The following is a 19,729-nucleotide window of genomic DNA, read 5'->3' on the forward strand; positions in this document are numbered from 1 at the left end:
ATGACAAATATCACTATTACATTTCTTATTATAGATTGAGGAAATTGCCCAGAAGTTTAAAGTGCATTCAATGTAAATGATGTGTTAATGTGACTACTGCATCTGAACTGCTAGGTTACTATGGTTACAGATACAGATCCTCATCTAACTATGGCAGATCATTACAAGGTACACTCTAAGTGAGCTGCATTAGCATCACACGTTGTGAATGCAGTATAATGAAAGGGCTCTGCCAAAACAGGATGCCAAGGAAAGCCTTATCGCTCTTTTTTTGCACAAACATCGCTTTGGCTATGAATGGGGCATATTTTCATTGGTTTGTAGATCCCAATACATTTGAATACAACATCAAGTTTAAAGCCAACAATTCACATAAAGAAAAAAGTAAAAACAAATGCAAGAATATGTTAGGTAATGTGGAATTACAACATCAATTACACAAACAAACTGTAACATGACATGATAAAATATCTGTCTGTGGAAAATAAAGTCCTTTTATGTACATTAAATACCTCCAAAGCAAAGTAAAGGCTGTTCTGAACTTCTGATAACAAAAACAAACAAACAAGCGAGACAAAGTGACCCAAATAACAACGGAGAATCGAGAGAGTGAAGAGGAGAGAGGCTTGATAGGCAGCTCTGCAGCAGATTCACAGTTAGCCACAGCTAGGTCACAGTTGAGATTTCAATCTGCAGCATTTAGTTCCAGCCTGCAGACAGCCACACAAACCGTTCTGGATCAAAACAGCAACAGAACAAAAAAAACATAGAAGAAAAAGGACGTTCCCAAAGTTCTGATGGCATAGTTAAGAGGGAATTGTCACTGGAGCAGCCTTACTTTGTTCCCGTGGTGGGGGTTATTATGGGGTCCACAGGGCCTCAACAACTTCAGCAATAGTATTACAGACAGCTTTACCCACAGCCAACACTGCTTCCATAAGGAGACCTGAACCACACAGAGCAGTGTCCAGATTTGTCTCCCCACGCAGCACAGCATGTTCACAATGTGTGCATACCGAAAATAGTACCTGTTATCACCTCTGACATCCCCACAGTAAAGTGCAGTTGAAGCTTCATTACTTCAGCCTACTATACATTTACAATCACAGCCAAAACCCAGGAGTATAGCAGCCCCCCCCCCGGTGATTGCCCTATCCATTTAAGCCCTTTCTAGGCATTAAATGCCCGTGCCAGCTCATCAAACAGTCCAATTGTCACATGTTGAATCAAGATGATGCCAAACGGTCAGAACTCAGTGGTTCCAATAGGAGATTAAAATAGAAATCTATAAACTGACATTTAATCTGTAACGGTGTCTTTTTAGTAGCACAATGCAATGTGTTTGACCTACAGTCAAAGCGGGGGGGGGGGGGGGGGGGGATTGCTTTGTGCAACATAATCTTTGATGCAAAATGCAATATGGCCGTCACCAATTAAGACTTGTGTATTGGAGACTTTGATTGTCCCATCCTATGCGGTAAATACCAACAATAAACAAGACTAAGACCTACTGCAAACCAGCATCATCACAGCATTAGAAGACTTTATCGATGGAAATAACTTCTTACTTTGTAGAAGTTTAAGAAAAATAATGTTCTGACGCAGAACAATAAATCAATTTGATAAACACCTACAATCTCCCCTTTAGACACACATACGCACACGTCAATAAAATATGTCCCCGTACCAATTCCACTGTAAAGCTTATAAAAACACGCACACCAGCTCACATCAAACATGTTCCCACGTTTCCCCTCGCGCTGGTGGGTAAAGCTGCCTGAAACGTCGCACTGAGGTAGGGGACAGTTGCTCTGTGGAGCTGGGGTCATTTTAATGCTTCACATAATAATCAATCAAATGTGACAAAGGGAGACCACTGCTCCTGTACCTGTGACAAACATCCCCCAAACACCCATATCAAGTCCCCTCGACTTCCTGCAGACCACGGGGAGTCGGGTGGCGGAAGGCGCTGGCGTGACAACCGTTGAACTCTACATGCCATCATAGGTGAAACTTTCCATCTTGACTGTCTGTCTGATGAGCAGCTTGGACTCCCGCCTCTCCTCATTCTTGATGGACTTGTTGATGTCCATTATCTTTTCACAAATGTATTTGTTCACTTTGGACAGCCTCTGTGTAATCTCTGCACTGTCGGCTGTTTCTTGAGACACTCTATCGTAGAGACACTCTGGGGAAGGAGCGAGTGGGCAGTCAGAATACATTTAGGTGAGAAAAATAATTCAATGCTTCATTTCAAGAGAAATGTGTTTTTTATTTTATTTTAAATATCTGGTATTTTCTTAATTGTGTCACCTCAGAAAGGATAATCCCTTTCACCATCTTGATGTTATAGGCTTAATCCTAGACTATGTCTTACCTCTGACGATTTTCAGTTTGCTGGGTGACAGTGGCGGCTTGGGCAGGGCATCTTTCTTCTTTTTAGTGGCCACTCCAGTCACACTACGGTTTTTGAGCGTTTCTGTGCCCCAGATCATTACAGCCAGGTTCTTTGTGAACTTGGAGTCTCCCTGTGTCCGCTGCAGCTGGTGCCACTTCTCTTCCTCCACCCAGATCCCTCCACCTAGATGTACCTACAGCGATGACAACTATTACAGTACAAAGTAACAACTAATTGCATATTTGTTAGAGAAAAAAACATCCAAATAGTTCAGCTCAAAATCTACAGAATGAGCTCGTTGCCCATTTTAAGGTCTAAAAAAACACCATTGCAGGACTTCAAAACATGTCACTGAGGAAGATCTGTCTGCACAACCGACTAAAATTATTGTTAAAAAGGCCACATTTAATAATCAGAAACAGAAAATTACATGCTGGGCTGGAACGGTCATTTTAAAGAAAAGGAACATATGTTTTCATACTAAAGTAATTCCTCTCAATAATCGCTTCAGATCTGTTAAATATGTGTGTCAGTATCCGTATCAGGGGAAACCTGCCCTCTGATGGCATTTTTTATTCCACCATGTCTGACATGTTTGTGGGCATCAACATGTGGACAGTGGATTTGCCAGCAGATATCTAGATGCAGGATGTGAGACTGGGAAGCAAGCGTCCAAGAATGAACGGCTAAAATGTTGGACTGTGCCAAAAATAACACATTTTGTGAGCCAACACATCAAGCAGACAAAGCTCGCTCCAAAATAAGTGCCTCTGGGATTTGAATATTGTTTGATGGGTTGTGTACTCAAAACCACAGTCAGGGAACATGCACCCCTGGTGTTGATGAGCATGAAAGGGCAACAGAAGACGGTGTCTACAAACCACACCAGGAAAATTCTGCCCTTAAAGTCTAAATGACAACCCCTTTGCCAGGGACATTTGTTTTGGGGGCAATGAGTTGCTACCAATTCAGTTCCATCTCCAATGCTTCATGCTGTTGTAAAACCCTCTACATTTAAAATGGCAAGGCGAGTTGTAGCCAATCATCCGAACCAGCTGTCACTTATAGCACTTACCAACTCCCAAGAGGCACCGCCAGCAAGGGTAAATACACAAGCTTGAGCCACTGGCTGCTTGTAGCCTGGATTACCTCCGTGGCGATTCTGGCCTCGAGCTCTCGTCCACAGCACCACTTCACATTGCATAAACCCGCACCAATCACTCAGCCGATTGCCCCCCTCGACCAAATACCTTAGTCTCCTCAGAGCGTTAAAGCACCAGGGGGTCTATGCCCCCCCATTTCCTTCTCTACTCTTATCAAGGTAAGGACTTTAGGCCAACTTCCAAAAGGCTTTTCCCAGTGCACCTAATGTACTTTAGGCCCCTGGCCAGCAGGACAAGCGTTTTACTACCCTCAAGTTAGACGAGACTGTGTTCAGCCTCCTCCTTTATTGCCCTCCTTTATCTCCCTCTCTCTCATTTCTTTTCTGCTGCCCTCTTTCTCCCTCACACAGGCTAACCTGTCAGTCACTTTAAATTCCTCCTGTGCAAATAATTAATATGGGGTCCCGGTTGTAGGAGACTTCTAATTTGCAAGTGTTCTTCACGCTTGAAGTGGCTGCAGGCCCCAGAGCTTGTAGTACCAATTCCCCCCCTGTCATCAGAGACAGGACGCCGGTTGACTTACAGCAGTGAGTCGAGTAAAGAACCCTAACAGGCCAATAAACACTGATGATGCTGGCTGGGCTTGCAGGAATAATAATCTTCTCAACCTTGTTTACCTGCTAAGGTAGGGCAGCCAGTGGGAAAGGGCTTTACAACTACAGTGCTATGCCCCTAGGTTCAGGAGTGTTAAGAGAAAATACAGATTTTGCCACTAAATCCAGCAATTTCCCAGAGTCATCCTCCGCATAAAGCTAGGGATACAGAGGAGGGAACTGGGGGATTCAGGACTGTAAATAGCTAAGAAGGGCTATTGGTGAGTGGCGGTGATTTGAAGTTCCTACTCGTAATGTTATATTTATGCATTATAATCACAATCCATTCAAGCTATAACTTGTTTCTTAATTCTCCATTATTGAAAAGATGGGTTTGTTTTACAGACTGTATTAATGGCAGGTGCATGAACGAATGGTCAGTCAGCTGTTGAGCGACGCCATCTCTCAGTACCATGTTTTCAATCGGTGCTTTTGATCTGGTTTTTGCAAAAAGCCGATGACCTTTGTTGTTTGTTTACAAGTGGATGAGTGATTCTGCCTTGAAGAAAAAATGTGGCGATAAAAGTGATGAAAACAGAAAATAAAAAACAAAACAATAGAAGGTTGTTAGCATATAAATAGGAATAAGATTACACTTAATAAGAGACCAACCCACCTGAGGTGGTGCTATTCACATGCCTGCCAGAGTGAATGAGGACAGGCTAAGTGTCCTCTCGCCTCCTGACATACCTTTCCATCGTTGCAGGTGTACACGGTCCTCGGCGAGGGCGAGTAGCTGGAACTGGTGTTGGCTTCTTCTCTGCATGTCTCCTGGGCTTCAACAATGGGTTCAACCACTTCAGCCTTGATTGTCTGAGTGCCATTGTCGTGCATAGGCTCTGCAGAGTCAAGGGAAATGGTTCATTATTTTAGCAACACAAGCGGGCCATTCATCAGCTGCTGGTCGACTAAACCAAACCAAAGACGACGTTAGAACAGGACTGTGTTCATTAACACTCGACCCCTAGTATCCCTTACCCCTAGTATCTGGCAGCATGTGGCCATGAGTATTTAACACTGGAACCATGCAACCACTGGCTACTCACTCCCCAACTTGGGCCTACCCTGAGCTTCAAGAAAGACACTTTTGCTAAGCTGGCTCGGCTTAAGCTCCAGTGTAGATGATGAGTTGTAAGTTTGGTCAGTGCGCTCCATCCCCGTCCGACAGCACCCCAGGGTGCTTTAATCTTTAGCCTCTCCATTAGATGGCCTCACAACAAACACCTGACCTCACTGAGATTGATCACATTGCCTAATTAAAATAGATCTACTTTATATGGTTACATTGTTTTAAATTAATACATAAATAACACCTCGCCAAGCTCACCTTCATCAATGGACAATAATGATGTGTTTTGCCTACTACAGATGTCTCTGTCCAAGACTGACATTTAAAGACAAAACATTTTGTGGCTGTGTGTTTTCCTAATCCATGTACAAACTGATTTTGTAGACCTTATAAAAGGTTACTAATAAACAGCATCAGCGGTAGCAGTGGTTTGCGTGTTGGTATGTGTGCTTGTCGTCCCTCACCGCTGCCCAGTCTCATTAGAAGCACGTCTTGCAGCCTCCTATTGAAGTCCCTTAGTTCTTTGACTTCTGTCAGCAAACTGCCATATTCCTTCAGCTTCTTGGCCTGCTGCACCAGTTGCCTGCGAGTTCTCTCCAGCTCCTGTTGCAGCCGTCGCATTTCCTCCTCTTGTTGCCTGTAGCTATGAACCAGCTCCTCATATAGGACTCTAGGAACCACGGCTGCCGCTACACCAGACATACAATCCTTGTCCACCTGTGAATGTTGTTGCTGGTGGTGATGGTGATGCCGTTGATGCACTGCCTCAATATCTTCATCTTCATCATCCGCATCATCTCCTTCCTCAGCCAACCGGTCCTCATCAAGGTCCTCCTCGTATTCCATACAGGAATTTGCTGCATTTCTCTCCAGGCGAGCCACTACTGCTGCTAGGCTCTTGGAAGGGTTGGAAAGAGGACGCCCATGATCCTGGGACATGGCCTGATCAAAAAACAAAAGTCAATTCAGAGATATTTCTTATAATTTAGATTAAATTACCAATTCTAAATAATTTATAGAGCACCCTTTTGATGTTATAACCTGTTGTAAAGGTAATACATAGCCACACATCGGCTTCTGGATGTATTTCTGGGGCCACCAGTGATTTTGTGTGGAATTCAAGTCAGGTAAATGATGGTCTCGCTATGTTCCAGGATGACTTCTGAAACCTTGCCTTGGTGGATGCTGAGGTCTGATTAGAGTCCATTTGGATTGTACTTTGTCACCAAAGCGTCTGCATCCTTGCAGTCGGTGACCGGTTTTCATCTATGATTTTAAATTACTTTATGAATCGCCTTACATGTAGGCCATAAAAATATTAAGACTAATAATCAGACCGTCAATAGTTGGCATGCTGTTTAAACAATGCCTAATTTGCAATTGTTTGCACTTACAAGGGTTACTTCTCAAAAAGACTGTGGTTGAAAGTATTATTGTTTAGTGTGTACAAATGTGTTTAGTGTGCGGTGGGCTGAAAAAAAGCAATTAGCCTCTGCCCATTTTTTTTTTTAATGATGATGTGTACTGTAAATAAAATGGGTGTTGAATGTGTGAAGAACCAAAATAAATGAATTAACACACCCACACACATAAAAATATACATATACACGTGTGTGTGTGTGGCATTAAGCTTTCTGAACTGTTCTAGTTTTTACCAACAGCTGCGTGTGATGGGATTCTATTCAGCACTTCAATGATATAAAAATTGCATATAAATGTGCCAAAGACATCATAGCGTCCCGAAATAATGAATAAATATATCACCATCAAAGAAGTCTGTGAGTTTCTGATGAACTGTTTGAAAATGGGCAAAGTTACCGAAGTTCAAGGTCTCTAGATTCTGTTCAAACAATGTTTTGATTCCCAGTGACACCAGTTCTCATGATGGGGAAGAGGGTACGGATTGTCAACTGCTTGTTTTGACTGTATGGGTCTCAATAGGAGGAGTCTGAGTTCTTTGATGAGCCGCTCAGAGGATTTGTTGGTGAAAGGGCAGTTGTCCAGAGTGCTGAATTTGTGTTAATCCGGCATATGGTTAAGAATAGCATGGGGGATTTTGGGTGTCAGACAAGTTTATGAAAAAAGTGACATCTTGCATCCATCATTAACCCTCCTGTTATATTTGGGGTCAATTTGACCCCATTCGATGTTTATCATTAGAAAATAATAGTTAACTTTGATTTTATTTTTTTTACTTAATATTTCAAGACTTTTCCTAATTTGATGGTACAATTGATTAAGCATAACATTATATTTTTTCAATATGCTGAACACATTGCACACACATTGGCGTTTCTCTGGGGTCAATTTGACCCCAAGTTGTTTTAACTGTGTAAAACATGTATCCTACTACTCACACCTATGAATGAACCTCTAACGTTCTGCAGTAGCTCAGTTCATTTCGTTACTTTGCTTCCACCGTAGTGAAGATCAAACAGTTCAAAGGGATCCATGATTCTCCTGCCACATTGTTTCCGCTCGTTGTTCCTTTACTTCCTGCTTATATCAGAGATGGATCTTCCTCTCTTCTAGACCAGCGTGTCTCCATCTTCACATCTTAAATGGAACATCTGCTCCAGGAGGCAGGTTTTGTAGGTCATGAGGCAGTCCCAGCTTCGTTGGTGTTCATCAGTGTGTTCAGTTATTTGGTAGATGTTCAATGGTTCCATGACAGTGTATAAAATTATGACTAGAAATTCTATTTAACCCTTTAAAGCCCAGCCTGTTATATTTGATACACTTGGCCTTTCAGGATTTTGGAACTTCTAAATCATAGGTTTTGATATTTTTCTTTTCTCTTCAAGATAAATTAATTCCAATAATTAACTAATTCTAAAGTTTGACCTGATGGTGGCGCTAGAGGACAGGTCATTGATTCATTATCAATGGGATATTTATTTATTCAAAATAAACAGTGCCTGATGCACAAACTTGGTCAACAATTTTCTTTAAAAAATTTCCTGGAGGGAAATATCTCTGCGGTCAGATTGACAACAATGATAAAACGTATTAGTAATATTTAAGGATAAGGAGAGGGTTAAAGAATTATATCAATAGGAGGCATTTAAAATACGGCATAAGATTATTTGCTTGCATCAATATTACAAATGCATTTCACACATTTTCATAATTTCAAGGCAATGACGAAATTATTTACATTGATGCAGCACAGGATTGTTCTGATAATGCAAGTAATTTAAGTGGAACGTATTTCAATATGATGATTTGTTGATAGTAGTTTGCACCTGCAGTTCGACTGGATGATTTGATGCCGTACTTCAATGAAAAATAAATAGATAAGAATCAGTTGAACATGATTCAGGGTCAGTGTGACTGAATGTCCTGATGCTGATGTGACCAGCTAAAACGCATATGGAGTTGATAATTGTCAGCCATTTAAATGAATAATTAAGCCCAAGGTAACTCAACTAAAGTCTGATGAGCCTACCTTTTTATGCCTAAGTGGCATTCTCTCCTCTCCAAAATTGTTCTCAACAGAGTTTCCAGAATTCTTGAAGGACATCTTGGGGATTTTCATCTTCTTTTGCATTATTCTGTCTTCCAATTCCACTACTGTGTCTGAGGAGTGCAGAAAAAGCATCATGTGAAATTCCAAAGCGTTAGAAGGGATTTTTTTCCCCCCACTCAGTCATATCACACTAACTTTTAACTTAACTTTAACACAGAATGCAGCATAAATGACCCTGGCTACACAGCCGCTGAATGTTTTCTCTGTCATACCTCTCCTGCTGCACAGACAGAAAGACAGCTCCCATTCAGAGATGAGTGATGCCCCTTGGTTTGTTACGGAGAACGTAAAACACACAATCGTGTGTAAACACTGGTGAACCATTGACAGCACGTTTACGTCAGCGCATTAAAATCATGCACTGTCATGAAACAGCCATAACAATCGCATGCTAACGCCGCTCGTCTCAGACACAGCCGTGGCTGCAGCATTTACCAACAGCTAACAACAAGCTAACAGCAATCAATCAAAGCTCGCGTTCCCGTGCATGCACAGTCGTCGATAAAACGATGACAGGTCACCGAGAGGCTGCGAGCGTTTATAATGTAGCGGCATCATCAAGCTAACTAGCGCTTCACTGCTAACAGGGAACGAATACAGCCTAAAGCTAGCAAGCGTTAGCTCGGTGTTGTAAACAACCTTGCGGCTGGCTGGCTTTATATGCCGCGTATCTCGCGACACAACCAGCGACTCTCTATCGAGACTAAATGACGTGCTCTTGCGACGCGTTACTTAAGACGTAAGCAAATTATATTTCATTGACAAGACGCGACTACCCACCAAACTTAACTTTGCGCGCCCGGCTAGCTTGCGTAGGACATCGGCGTGGCTATCAGTGTCAGCCTCCAGCTGATCGCGTTTGACACATCGGACAAAGGGGACTTCCTTTGACATGTTCCCGACTTTAGCGCACACGATCGCTACTCAGCCCGACAGTAAAAAAAAAAAAAAAAACCTCAAAAAGAGAAAGGTAGACCGAGAAGACAACTCACCTGCAAGGGCAAGGATCTGTGCTTCGCACCGCTGGCCTGCGCTGCCATTCTCAGCTCTGTGAACCGGATACACCTTCTGATGATCAAAATCTGTTTCGTGCAGAGGGCTGAAATCCTCGATATTAGAAACGGGTAACGCGTAGCACAAATCGTCTTCAAAGAATCTAACAAAAGCATACATTATCTACTTCTCTTTTGGTCCAGCACTTTGGATATGGTTGAGAGATTTTCCTCCACAAAGTATTAAAAATATATGTACACATAGGGGACTAGGGTTGCTCTGCGCTCGACTACTGCTGCCTGGTCCACATCACCCAGAGAAGAACATCAAGGCATGAGCAGTAGATAAATGCAACACAGAATATTCACAAACAAATGTGATATTTTGTGTTAAAAACACGTTTTTCTGTCGCTCCTTTATTTTAATTCCAATATTGACAAGTTATTTTTTATTTTTTTGTCAAACTTAAAAACGATTTACAAAAACAAAATACAATAAACTTTTAATGTTTTTTTTTCTTTCAGTGGTGCTTTTGGTGCCGAGGGTATTTCAGTCCTCCTAGATCATTACTCCTCGTCGCTTTAGATGCCCATCACTCTTGTCTTCTCAGAGAATTGTTAAAGAAAACTGCAGTGGGAAAAGTCCCCATGATGATTACCTGTCTGGTCAGAATTCACTGGTCTCTGTGTGCGTTCATGTGTTTTCTCATGTACACTTCTCATCTCTTTCTAGTATCACAACAGAAAGATTAAGGATAGCTGACATAAGTGGACTCTTGTATATTGTAAGAGAGCCAGGCGGTCATACAGCAGGGTGGATTTCTCAGTTGTTACTCTAATGGAGAGCACCACATTCGATAAATGACACAGTTCCGTTCTGCTTCAGCTGCTGTAATTGAAAATTAACTGATGCAGAACTATATGGAGCTCTTTTTTCTTCTCTGATATTTCGATTCATAGTTTCAGGCCTTTATTTAGTTATTATTAGGGCCGTTTCAAATTTCAGCTTGCCTGTGGTATTTGTTTACTGTGCTGTGTGACCCATCTCAGTGTCTGATAAATCGCAGAGCATAGATGACAGTTATTTAATTTATTGTAGCATTATTATAGATTTTTTAGAACAAGCTGTTGCATCCCCCACTACACTATTGATTGAGAAGGCTTGTCTGTGTCCCTTTTTTGTAAAGCACTGTCCTTTAGAGTTTTAAATGTAACATGTATGCACTTTCACACATAGTTAGACTCTGCTACATTTTTTGAACCTTATTGAATGAGGAGTAATTAGTTTTGTTTCAGGCCATAGATACAATATAGCCATACAGTGATACTTTGGCAGAGCTCCACACTCATAGCGAGAGCAAGAGTGGTAGACAACAGATCAGAGCAGCTTCTCAACAAGTCTTAAAGAGGATTACTGATAATCTAAGCTTCTGTTCAACGGCTCTCCTGTCCTCGAGGCTGGGATTGTCAACATAAGGCTGTTCAGTTTCTGGAGCTTTCTGTTTTTGATGTGGCCACTGTTGTAAAGAAAGGGGGCGCTCCTCCATTTAAAAGTGATGTTTTCCTGCAGCCAAAAGAAGTTCAAATTTTCAAAAACAACTTGAAGTTAGTGTTTATGAAGGTGCATCACAGATGGAAGTCTGCCTGGAGACACAATAAATGTTGAGATCCCCAAATATATTTGAATTTACACACATTTCTGACTGTGACGGTATTCATATTCTCCGAGAAAGTCCCTTCGAACATGTCACTGTAACATTTCAAAAACACGTTTCTTCATAAATTCAACACAGCTGCTGTTCTTACAATTGAATTATTACCTGTATCGTCATCACACACATTACACTTCCTGAGAGCACAACTTAGGAAACTTACTGTGAAACTTTCTTCCGCCTTTTACCAAAGGTGAAAGAAAGTGTTTCAATACCCCATAGCAGCTTTAAGGTGAGCAATGATTTCCCACAGCAGTTTGTATTAAGGTAGTAAAATGCTCCAGCCCCCCCCCCCCCCCCCCCCCCCCCCGACTTCAGACAGGTTAAAAAATGAATGAAGAAATGTTTCAGTCAAACCACGACCATTTGGTCAGTAAATTAATGATTACAATAGTGTGATGGAATTGAGTTCTGTATGCATTTTGAGGCTAAAATCAGAATTCTCTGTTTTCTGCACTCGTGTTTGAATTTATTACATCTCATCATATGTGTTTTAGTCCAAAACGATACAGCCCATGTGAAGTAATAGAAAAAAATATCTAAGAATCTAACTGAAATAAGAAAATGTGCATGGATGTTGGACATGCACTTGGCCACTCTGTAAAAATGTGAGTTACAAATCATATCCTAGATTTGCCCCTGCATGTCTCTGCCCCACATACACCCGCATACAACACTGGACTTAATTTCCATACAAATAAATCACAAATAATATAATAATAAGTAATTAATGATTAACTGTCTTCTGCTCACTTAAAGACATCATTGTAATGTAAGCCCCTGACTTTGCCATTAAATGATCTGATGTTCATGTCGGTAGATTCTCATCGTATTGTTGCACGCTTTGACTTGTATAAAATATTATTTTAGCTATGCTGTTACCTCTCAGGGCATGTGATCAGGTAAAGTCTCGGTAAGGACAGAAGCCAGACACCATGTCCTGCCTATTAGCCCCACAGTGCCAGGCTCATCTATCTTTATTGGTCATCCATTAGGCTGCATTAAAGGGAGACACGGGATAATAGCAGTAATGATGCTGATGATGGAATTAGACTGTGGGCACACACGTCATCATCGCAGTGTTGCGCCGGGAATCATAAAGAGTTCACACTGCCCCACAGACAAGTAGATAACAAATAACCCCTTTGTGTGGCTGGTAAGTATTTGTGTATAAATATGCATGACAGAAAAAAATATGAGAAGAAAAGGTGGTGTAGAACGTTTTTACGGGGTGTGTGCTTTAATTTGATGATAAACAGACAGTCAATCAAAAGGCACCACCTGTGCCAATCTGTGGGATGGACAGATGCTGGTACAGGTGTGTGTGCGCGATGATGTTTGGGATGGGAGTGTGCCAGCCTGAGCAGACAGCAGACCCAGCAAACTGATGATGCTAGACATTGGACAGCAAGGATGAAGGGATAACACAACCTTCTGGAAAGATGCTCTGACATCGGAAAAGTATGACCAAAATGAAGATACGGACATCCGCCTTCAAGAAGACACATGCAGAGATGTGTAAATCCTTTATGGGCAATATGCTACCATGATCAATCACAACTGCTTACAATGTGGGGAAAAAACATTTTCCCATTTTATTGTCTAACCAGTATTTCTCTTATGCTGCTTTTTTTAATGAGCTCTTTATGAATTTCTAATCAACCATGAAGAAGTCATTCAAAATATTTAAAGAGTGATAGTCCATGAAATGAACGGCACAGCCGTCTAATGAGCACATCGGTGTCCCCTAATGCTGCAGGGCCTGAAAACAGACCTTTGGCTAAACGAGAGATGGGATTAAGAGAGACAGACATTGTGCACATGCATAGACACATATAAACACACATAGGCAAACCTTATTGAGAATAAAGCCTTCAATAGGTTATAGAATTGTATCAGCACTGGCCTTGTCTTTTTATACTCAGTGATCCACCCAGGAGACATTGATCTTTTTCATAAGGAACATAATGGCCACGATATATACTGATCATATTTCAACATCAGTCAATTCAGTTCATTAAGACCGCTTCACCTCCTTCTGTGGCACTGTATTGATCTCGCCAGTATCGCCAGACTTATTCTCCGATAACTAGATCAGGAATCTGCAGTGGCAAGTCAAGCAATAGACAACAGGGAACAAACAAGCAAAGAACACATAAAAGCACAACGATTGCTCCACCTCTGCAGAAGCAGCATGGACCATCCGTGTCTGTGCCCTTTCTGCATCAACATCAAAAGTCAGACACGACGCATGAAATCCTAAACGTATCAAAGCAGTCCCTGGGTTCCAGAGAGAATTTTTCTTATGCCTCTAATACCTTTTCCACCATCTCTTCTCCTCTAATCTCCACTTATCTGTCAGACAGGTGAGCTGCAACGCATGGCTGGTGGGCAAGCTTTGGTCTGTGGGAATACAGCTCATCTTAATGGTATTCCTCCCCCCCTTTTCCTTCTCTTACCCTGTCCTCCAGGGCTGCTGTCAGACAGAGACTGAGGAAGCCAGAGAACTTTTCATTGCCTCTGTGGCTGACAGCAGGGAGCCACTGGGATTGGACGAAGGACCCACTGCCACCCATCATTCAGAGGGGCAGCAAGGCTCACAGGTGTGCAGCATCTGACAGATAATAGCGGATAAATCTAAGGCCAACCAGCAGCTCACTTCTGCAAGGAGACCTGCGGTGGTGCAGTGGTGGGGAAGGAGAGGGGGGGGAGGGGGCTTTTATTTAACCACCAACCGGCTAGACACAGCCCCCCACCCATGCACACAAACAAACTAGTCAAGGACGGCCAAGGTCACCGATCTCAAATCCCTCAACAGAATCATCCCTGGAGCTCAGTGTACACTTGGAGGTTAGGGTTGAATTGGAGCTTAATACAGAGTATTTGTGCAGCTGCTATGTCTGAAAAAGGACACCGAGCATCTTATTAATTTATTCATCTGCCATTACTTACTGCTGCACTCTTGTTACTTGTTTTCATTTCACTTGGGTGAGTTTCCAAATTAAAATAAATGTGTTGATGCCACCAAGCATTTTCCCATTATATCTTCATCTATTTCGAAATGTTGTTTTTGTAGAAAAAAATGCAAATACAATTTCATCTGTTAAAGATGAAATAATGACAACCCAAACTCATTGCAGTGTCTGGTTGGACAACGCATTTCTGCAATCACAACCACTTATTGCATGTGGGCTTGATTTCAGACCTATCCATCAGCATTCCAGCCAAACGACCTGCATGCTCTCCACACAAACACAATATCTCACACCATCTCCAGTCTGCAAACACAAACACTGACAGCTACGTACGGCATGTTAAATTTCATGCATCTCCTTCACCACCCAGATGCAGGAAGCGCAATCTCTGACTGCTGAGGCACATTTGATTCTGTGGTGGAGAAAAGAGTCAGGACAAACTGGACAATCATTTCCTGCCTGGCCTGAGACACACAGCAGGAAAACAGTTGCTGAGCTGCTGCCACCGACACAAAGGATTTTCAACTGTAATAAGAGGAGCTTCTATTTCCCCATAGATTATAAACCCTAATCTGGACCGTTGGTCAATACACATTCATCTACAATGATCCCGAAGGGCTGATATTTCTTGAGATCTTGGAGTCACTTCTTGACATTAGTTCCAATTAAATGTCTGTTCTGACTGGTCTGTTCACAGGCCTTTATCCTTTAAGGTTTCAGTATCGTTCCGTGGTCTCCAATAGAGGTCAGTGCAAAGTTACTCCTTCATACATTGGACAGCAGGGTGGTGCCATGAGTAGCAGAGTGTCCTGAACGCAAGCGTGCTGCCGTATTGAATTTTTCTGGAGAGAAGATGCAGGCTGTGAGTCTGTAGCTGAACCCAATGGTTCACCCACCAGGGAAAACAGGGCAATTAAAAGTAACATTTCCATATAGAAATCAATAATTTATGTATTTTTTATTTCTACATGCAGTTCTCCACATCGTAGGGCACACATGCTACACACCTCTGTCACGGGGACTGAGGCACAGAAAATGCTGTTTTCTGACCGGTGGCAATGAGTATCTCCCAGCACACATGCCTGCACAAGATATTGTTAATTTAGATGAGTGACATGTGATCTTATTAAAAATGCATCGTGGTGGGAAAACTTTATTAGTAAGGCAGGCATGCTGTTAGAAAAAAAAAAAAAGTTTAACATTCATCAATCTGGAAAGTGAAGGTTGTAAATAAGAGTGACAAATTTACTGTTTAGAGAGATGATGAGCTGACGGCACACAAACACACACAAACGCACACACCGACACACACACACACACAAAGTCCAGTAGCCCTAACACAGAGACAGAGTGGCATCAACCTCTATTATCTAGTCCCTATGCTGCTAACACAAAAGGCTCCCTGGAACAAAAATCCAATCAGTCCTCTCGGGGAGGATTTGCTCCACAGCAGTGCTCAGCAACACTGGTGGGTCTGCTGGTGACAAAACAATAATCTCAGAGCCCACAGCCTGTTCACCGCCTGTTTACTGTCTTCGTCACATTGCCCTTTTAGGAAGAGGAAAGTTGGAGTCTCTGCTTTTCTGTTGTCATTTACTATTCTTTGAGTTTAGCACTCCCTCTCTCACTGTCTCCCTCCCTGCATTCAGAAACATGAAACACGGAGCTGACTGGGAGTACAGTGCGTGAAATTACAGTTTTTGCAACACAGGGAATATTCATTTAAGCATTAGCAATGTAAGCTTGATAGAAAAGAATCTTTTGGCGTATGGGCTGGAGACAGGTTTAAAATGATTATTTTCTAAATATTTGAAATATTATTCCAACCCTTCCTCCCCTTCCTCCTGGTTCCTTTCCCTAACATTCCCCAGTTTGTCGTCTGGTAAATTATCACACTTGTTTTCCATTCATTAGCATGCTGCAGCTTATTTAGCTACGCTGCAGAGAAGCACTGTACAAAATCAACTGGAAAATATACAATATGAGGCATCCAGTATGCCCCTTTCCCTCCCGCCTTCCCATCCTTCATCTCCTTCTTTGTTTGTTTTATGTGTTTCCTTTAACCACGTCCAAATAGAATTGTCCCCCTAAATGGAGACGAGGGAGATAAAATATGCAAATTCAGAGAGAAAGCATATAATTAGAGCAATAATAGGGAGTGTTGTTTTCACAGCTGCTCATTTACACAAAAGCCTGATGGAATTAAAAAATATATTATGTTCTTGTCTGTTTTGTGTCTTCTTGTTTTCTTCCACCCTCAAGGTGTGGAAGAGATCGTTGTTGTGCTTCAGTGAAAACAGCTCTCCAGCATGAAAGCAAGGCAACCATAAAGTGATCGAGTCACCCAGAGATTTCTATCATGTCAGGTATGCACCACAGGCCTGGATATTAACAGGGTTGCATGCAGGATGTTGCATCTTCCGCGGATCAACTCTGGCTGGACAGAGACGCCGTCTCCAAAAGCATTTGCCGTTCCTAGACACTAGAGCGGAGAAACCAGCTCCAGAGGAGGACTGGGCCAGAGAGTTATACTGCAGCTCACTATCCACTGACAATATCAGAGATGCACATTACCTATCCTCTACCTACCGAACAGACACAACCTGTGAAGGCAACCAAACCGGCAGAGAAGGGTGGACCTGGCCGGCAGCAGGATCCTAATCACTGTGGTACTTCCCTTTTAACAAGCCCCATCTGGAATGTAAAAATCCTTGCACAAAAAGCAAAATTGGGGAAAATGCATGTTTAATTTTGCAAGCAAAAAATGTTATTCAACTCTTTTTCTTAATATCTTCCAATTCAAAGTTTACTTTTTGTTTTAATAGACCATAAAGAGTTTGGTAGGGAGACAACATACCTGTTGCCATTGGCAAAGCTCTCTCTAATAACTGACTATGAACAGTCAAACCAATTTCCACCGCTCCTTATGCTCCTAATGGTGTGTTTGTTTTACTAACTGTTGCTCCTCCCGGCAGTCAGAGCAACTGGAAGGGCTATCATGTGTAGAAACCCTCATTTTCATGGTAACTGTACCGGCAAATATGTGAAATACAACAAAGTTCATTTCACTATATTATATTTGTTGAGTTGAGGCGGGGTACACCCTGGACAAGCCGCCAGTTCATCGCAGGGTCACGCACAGACAGGCAATCATTCACACACACACACATATATATACATGTATATATACTCTATGAAGAATCACTGCATAGATCTCCCTCTCTCTCTCTCTCTCTCTCTCTCTCTCTCATCTACCCGGACCTCATGAATACGATTGACCTTTTTTCCACTGTAATGCTGAGAGTGCATAAAGTGGAAAGGAGAAAACTAAACAGAGGCAAGCAGAGTTAATTTAGAACAAAACATTATTGGGCGCCGACCGCAGATATGGGAAAGGACAGCCTAATCGATGAGCTAAAGGAATGACAATGGCCTCTCAAATCAATGTCTGAAACCCATTTTCTCACCGTGAAATTCAAAGCCTTCAATACAGGTGTTCTTGTTGTTGTTCCATTTTGTGCTGTTTGCACCTGTGTCTGTGTGTGTGTAATATCTGGACATGCCTGTGTGCATGGAGGCGTACCTGGCTGCCGCTGTGGTGGAAGAGTTGCCAGGACTAATCATTATTTCGTTGTGGTGGAGCTGGAAAGGTCAGCAGTCTGAAATGTCAGGCTGTGTTCAACAGCAGCCAGATGCAGCCATGCTGCTCAAGTGTCCAATTAAAGAGGGCCGAGTGAAGTTTGAGTGGGTCTGTGGGTGGTGGTGAGAGGGGAAAGTGTGTGTTTTTTGTTGTGTGTTCCTCCGCTATGTGTATATTGCTGAATGTAAAGTACAAAATCAGCTAATGTAGAAAGTGTGAATGGCTCTTCTGAGTGGCAAATGAGCACTATGAGGCGCTACAAAGGCAGACTCCTGATCAGATCTCTTTCTTTCTTCCTTGCACACAGTGCACCCGGACACCAATTCAGCCTATTAGTCGGTTCTCACCCTTTGGTTTCTCCTGCTGTCCATCCCATGAAGACAAGAAGGAGCGAGGTGAATGAAGCAGGAAGGAGGGAATAACGCAAGACAAACAGTGGGAAAAACAACAAAGGCAATGTGACTTAAAAAAAAGGAGGAGGATCTGCTAACTGCGGAGAGAAATGAGTGTGAGAGAATGGCGAACACAAAGGATGGAAAAGGCCAAATCTCCTTTATCTTGCAGGTAGAAGGAGAGGCTGCTTTGTTTCCCTATCAGAATAATTTGTCTTAAAACCTGACCGGGTCTTCAGACAGCCAGCATAACAACCTTCAGTATGTTCACGGTCTATGTGTATGCATGCCCACTCACCTACTGTGAATAGTAATAAGCAGCAGGACTGAATAAAACATGTCTGCCATGTTAAGAATATAATAAACTCCCCTTCAAGGACAGACATAACAGTGTGCAATAATTTACACAGCATGCTGAGCTCTACACCAATCAGAGGAAGAAAGCTCTCGGCTAGAATAATTGAAAGCTTTTTCAGTCTGGGGCCGACACCTTCTCATGAGTGTAGATTAAACCCTATAGTAGGCTAGTCCAAGTATGCCCACTGGCATGCACTGCAACATCTACAAAAGGGAGATGGCAAAGGATTTATTAAATGTTAAATTAGTCACGGCCTGTCATCAGTATTTTTCTCTTTTTTTCGTCAGGTCAGTGAATAAATTCATTTCCTGTAACCTCTTATCCCATGGAGGGGTGCAGCTCGGCTGGAGTCAGTCCTAGCAGGTGCTGGGCAGGAGGCGGGGTGCATCCTCAAGATGTTGACAGTCCATCACAAGGCCAACAAAGCAAGACAAACAACATTCATACCTAGCACTGTGGCCGTGGGAGGAGAAGGAGCCCACACAGACAGAACACACCAAACTCCACTCAGAACAGCCCCAGGGCCTCACAGCCACACCTTATGGTTAACATCCGAGTTACAGTTACTTTTTGTGTACATCCACACATCTTACGGCTCTCTCTTTTTCACTTCACTATATACGATGCAGCTCCCACACTCTCTTCATTCTTCCCACCTCTCTCTGGTTACTCTCCGTCAAACTGTTGAGGCCAGAACCTCTAGCCGCCGTCCAGGCCTGAGGAACAGCTGCACTGTAAACCTGCTAAATTAACCCGGTGTCCGGGAGCCTCGTACTTACATTATAATAATCAAAGCACATTAGATCATCCAGATACTTTGGGCATATGGGTCTCTTCATCCTCCTCGCCGTGCCCATCTGTTTTCCCCAGTTTTTAAAATGTTCTTCTTACTTTCCATCCGAGTGGAT

General features: G+C 42.5%; 2 protein-coding genes across 2 annotated transcripts in view; both read right to left on the reverse strand.

The window, feature by feature from the left end:
- Positions 1 to 19,729, reverse strand: part of agbl4 (AGBL carboxypeptidase 4) — a 189,886-nt gene that overhangs the window by 48,160 nt on the left and 121,997 nt on the right. The window lies entirely within an intron of this gene.
- bend5 (BEN domain containing 5) lies at positions 1,992 to 9,925 on the reverse strand. The gene is made up of 7 exons (XM_068743802.1): positions 9,745 to 9,925; positions 8,672 to 8,802; positions 6,005 to 6,165; positions 5,688 to 5,908; positions 4,845 to 4,993; positions 2,378 to 2,591; positions 1,992 to 2,188 (listed from the first exon to the last, which is right to left on the reverse strand). Exons 1-7 carry the CDS (start codon positions 9,923 to 9,925, stop codon positions 1,992 to 1,994), a joined length of 1,254 nt encoding a protein of 417 aa, XP_068599903.1.

This window comes from Brachionichthys hirsutus, chromosome 9, assembly GCF_040956055.1.
Source record: "Brachionichthys hirsutus isolate HB-005 chromosome 9, CSIRO-AGI_Bhir_v1, whole genome shotgun sequence".
NCBI lineage: Eukaryota > Metazoa > Chordata > Actinopteri > Lophiiformes > Brachionichthyidae > Brachionichthys > Brachionichthys hirsutus.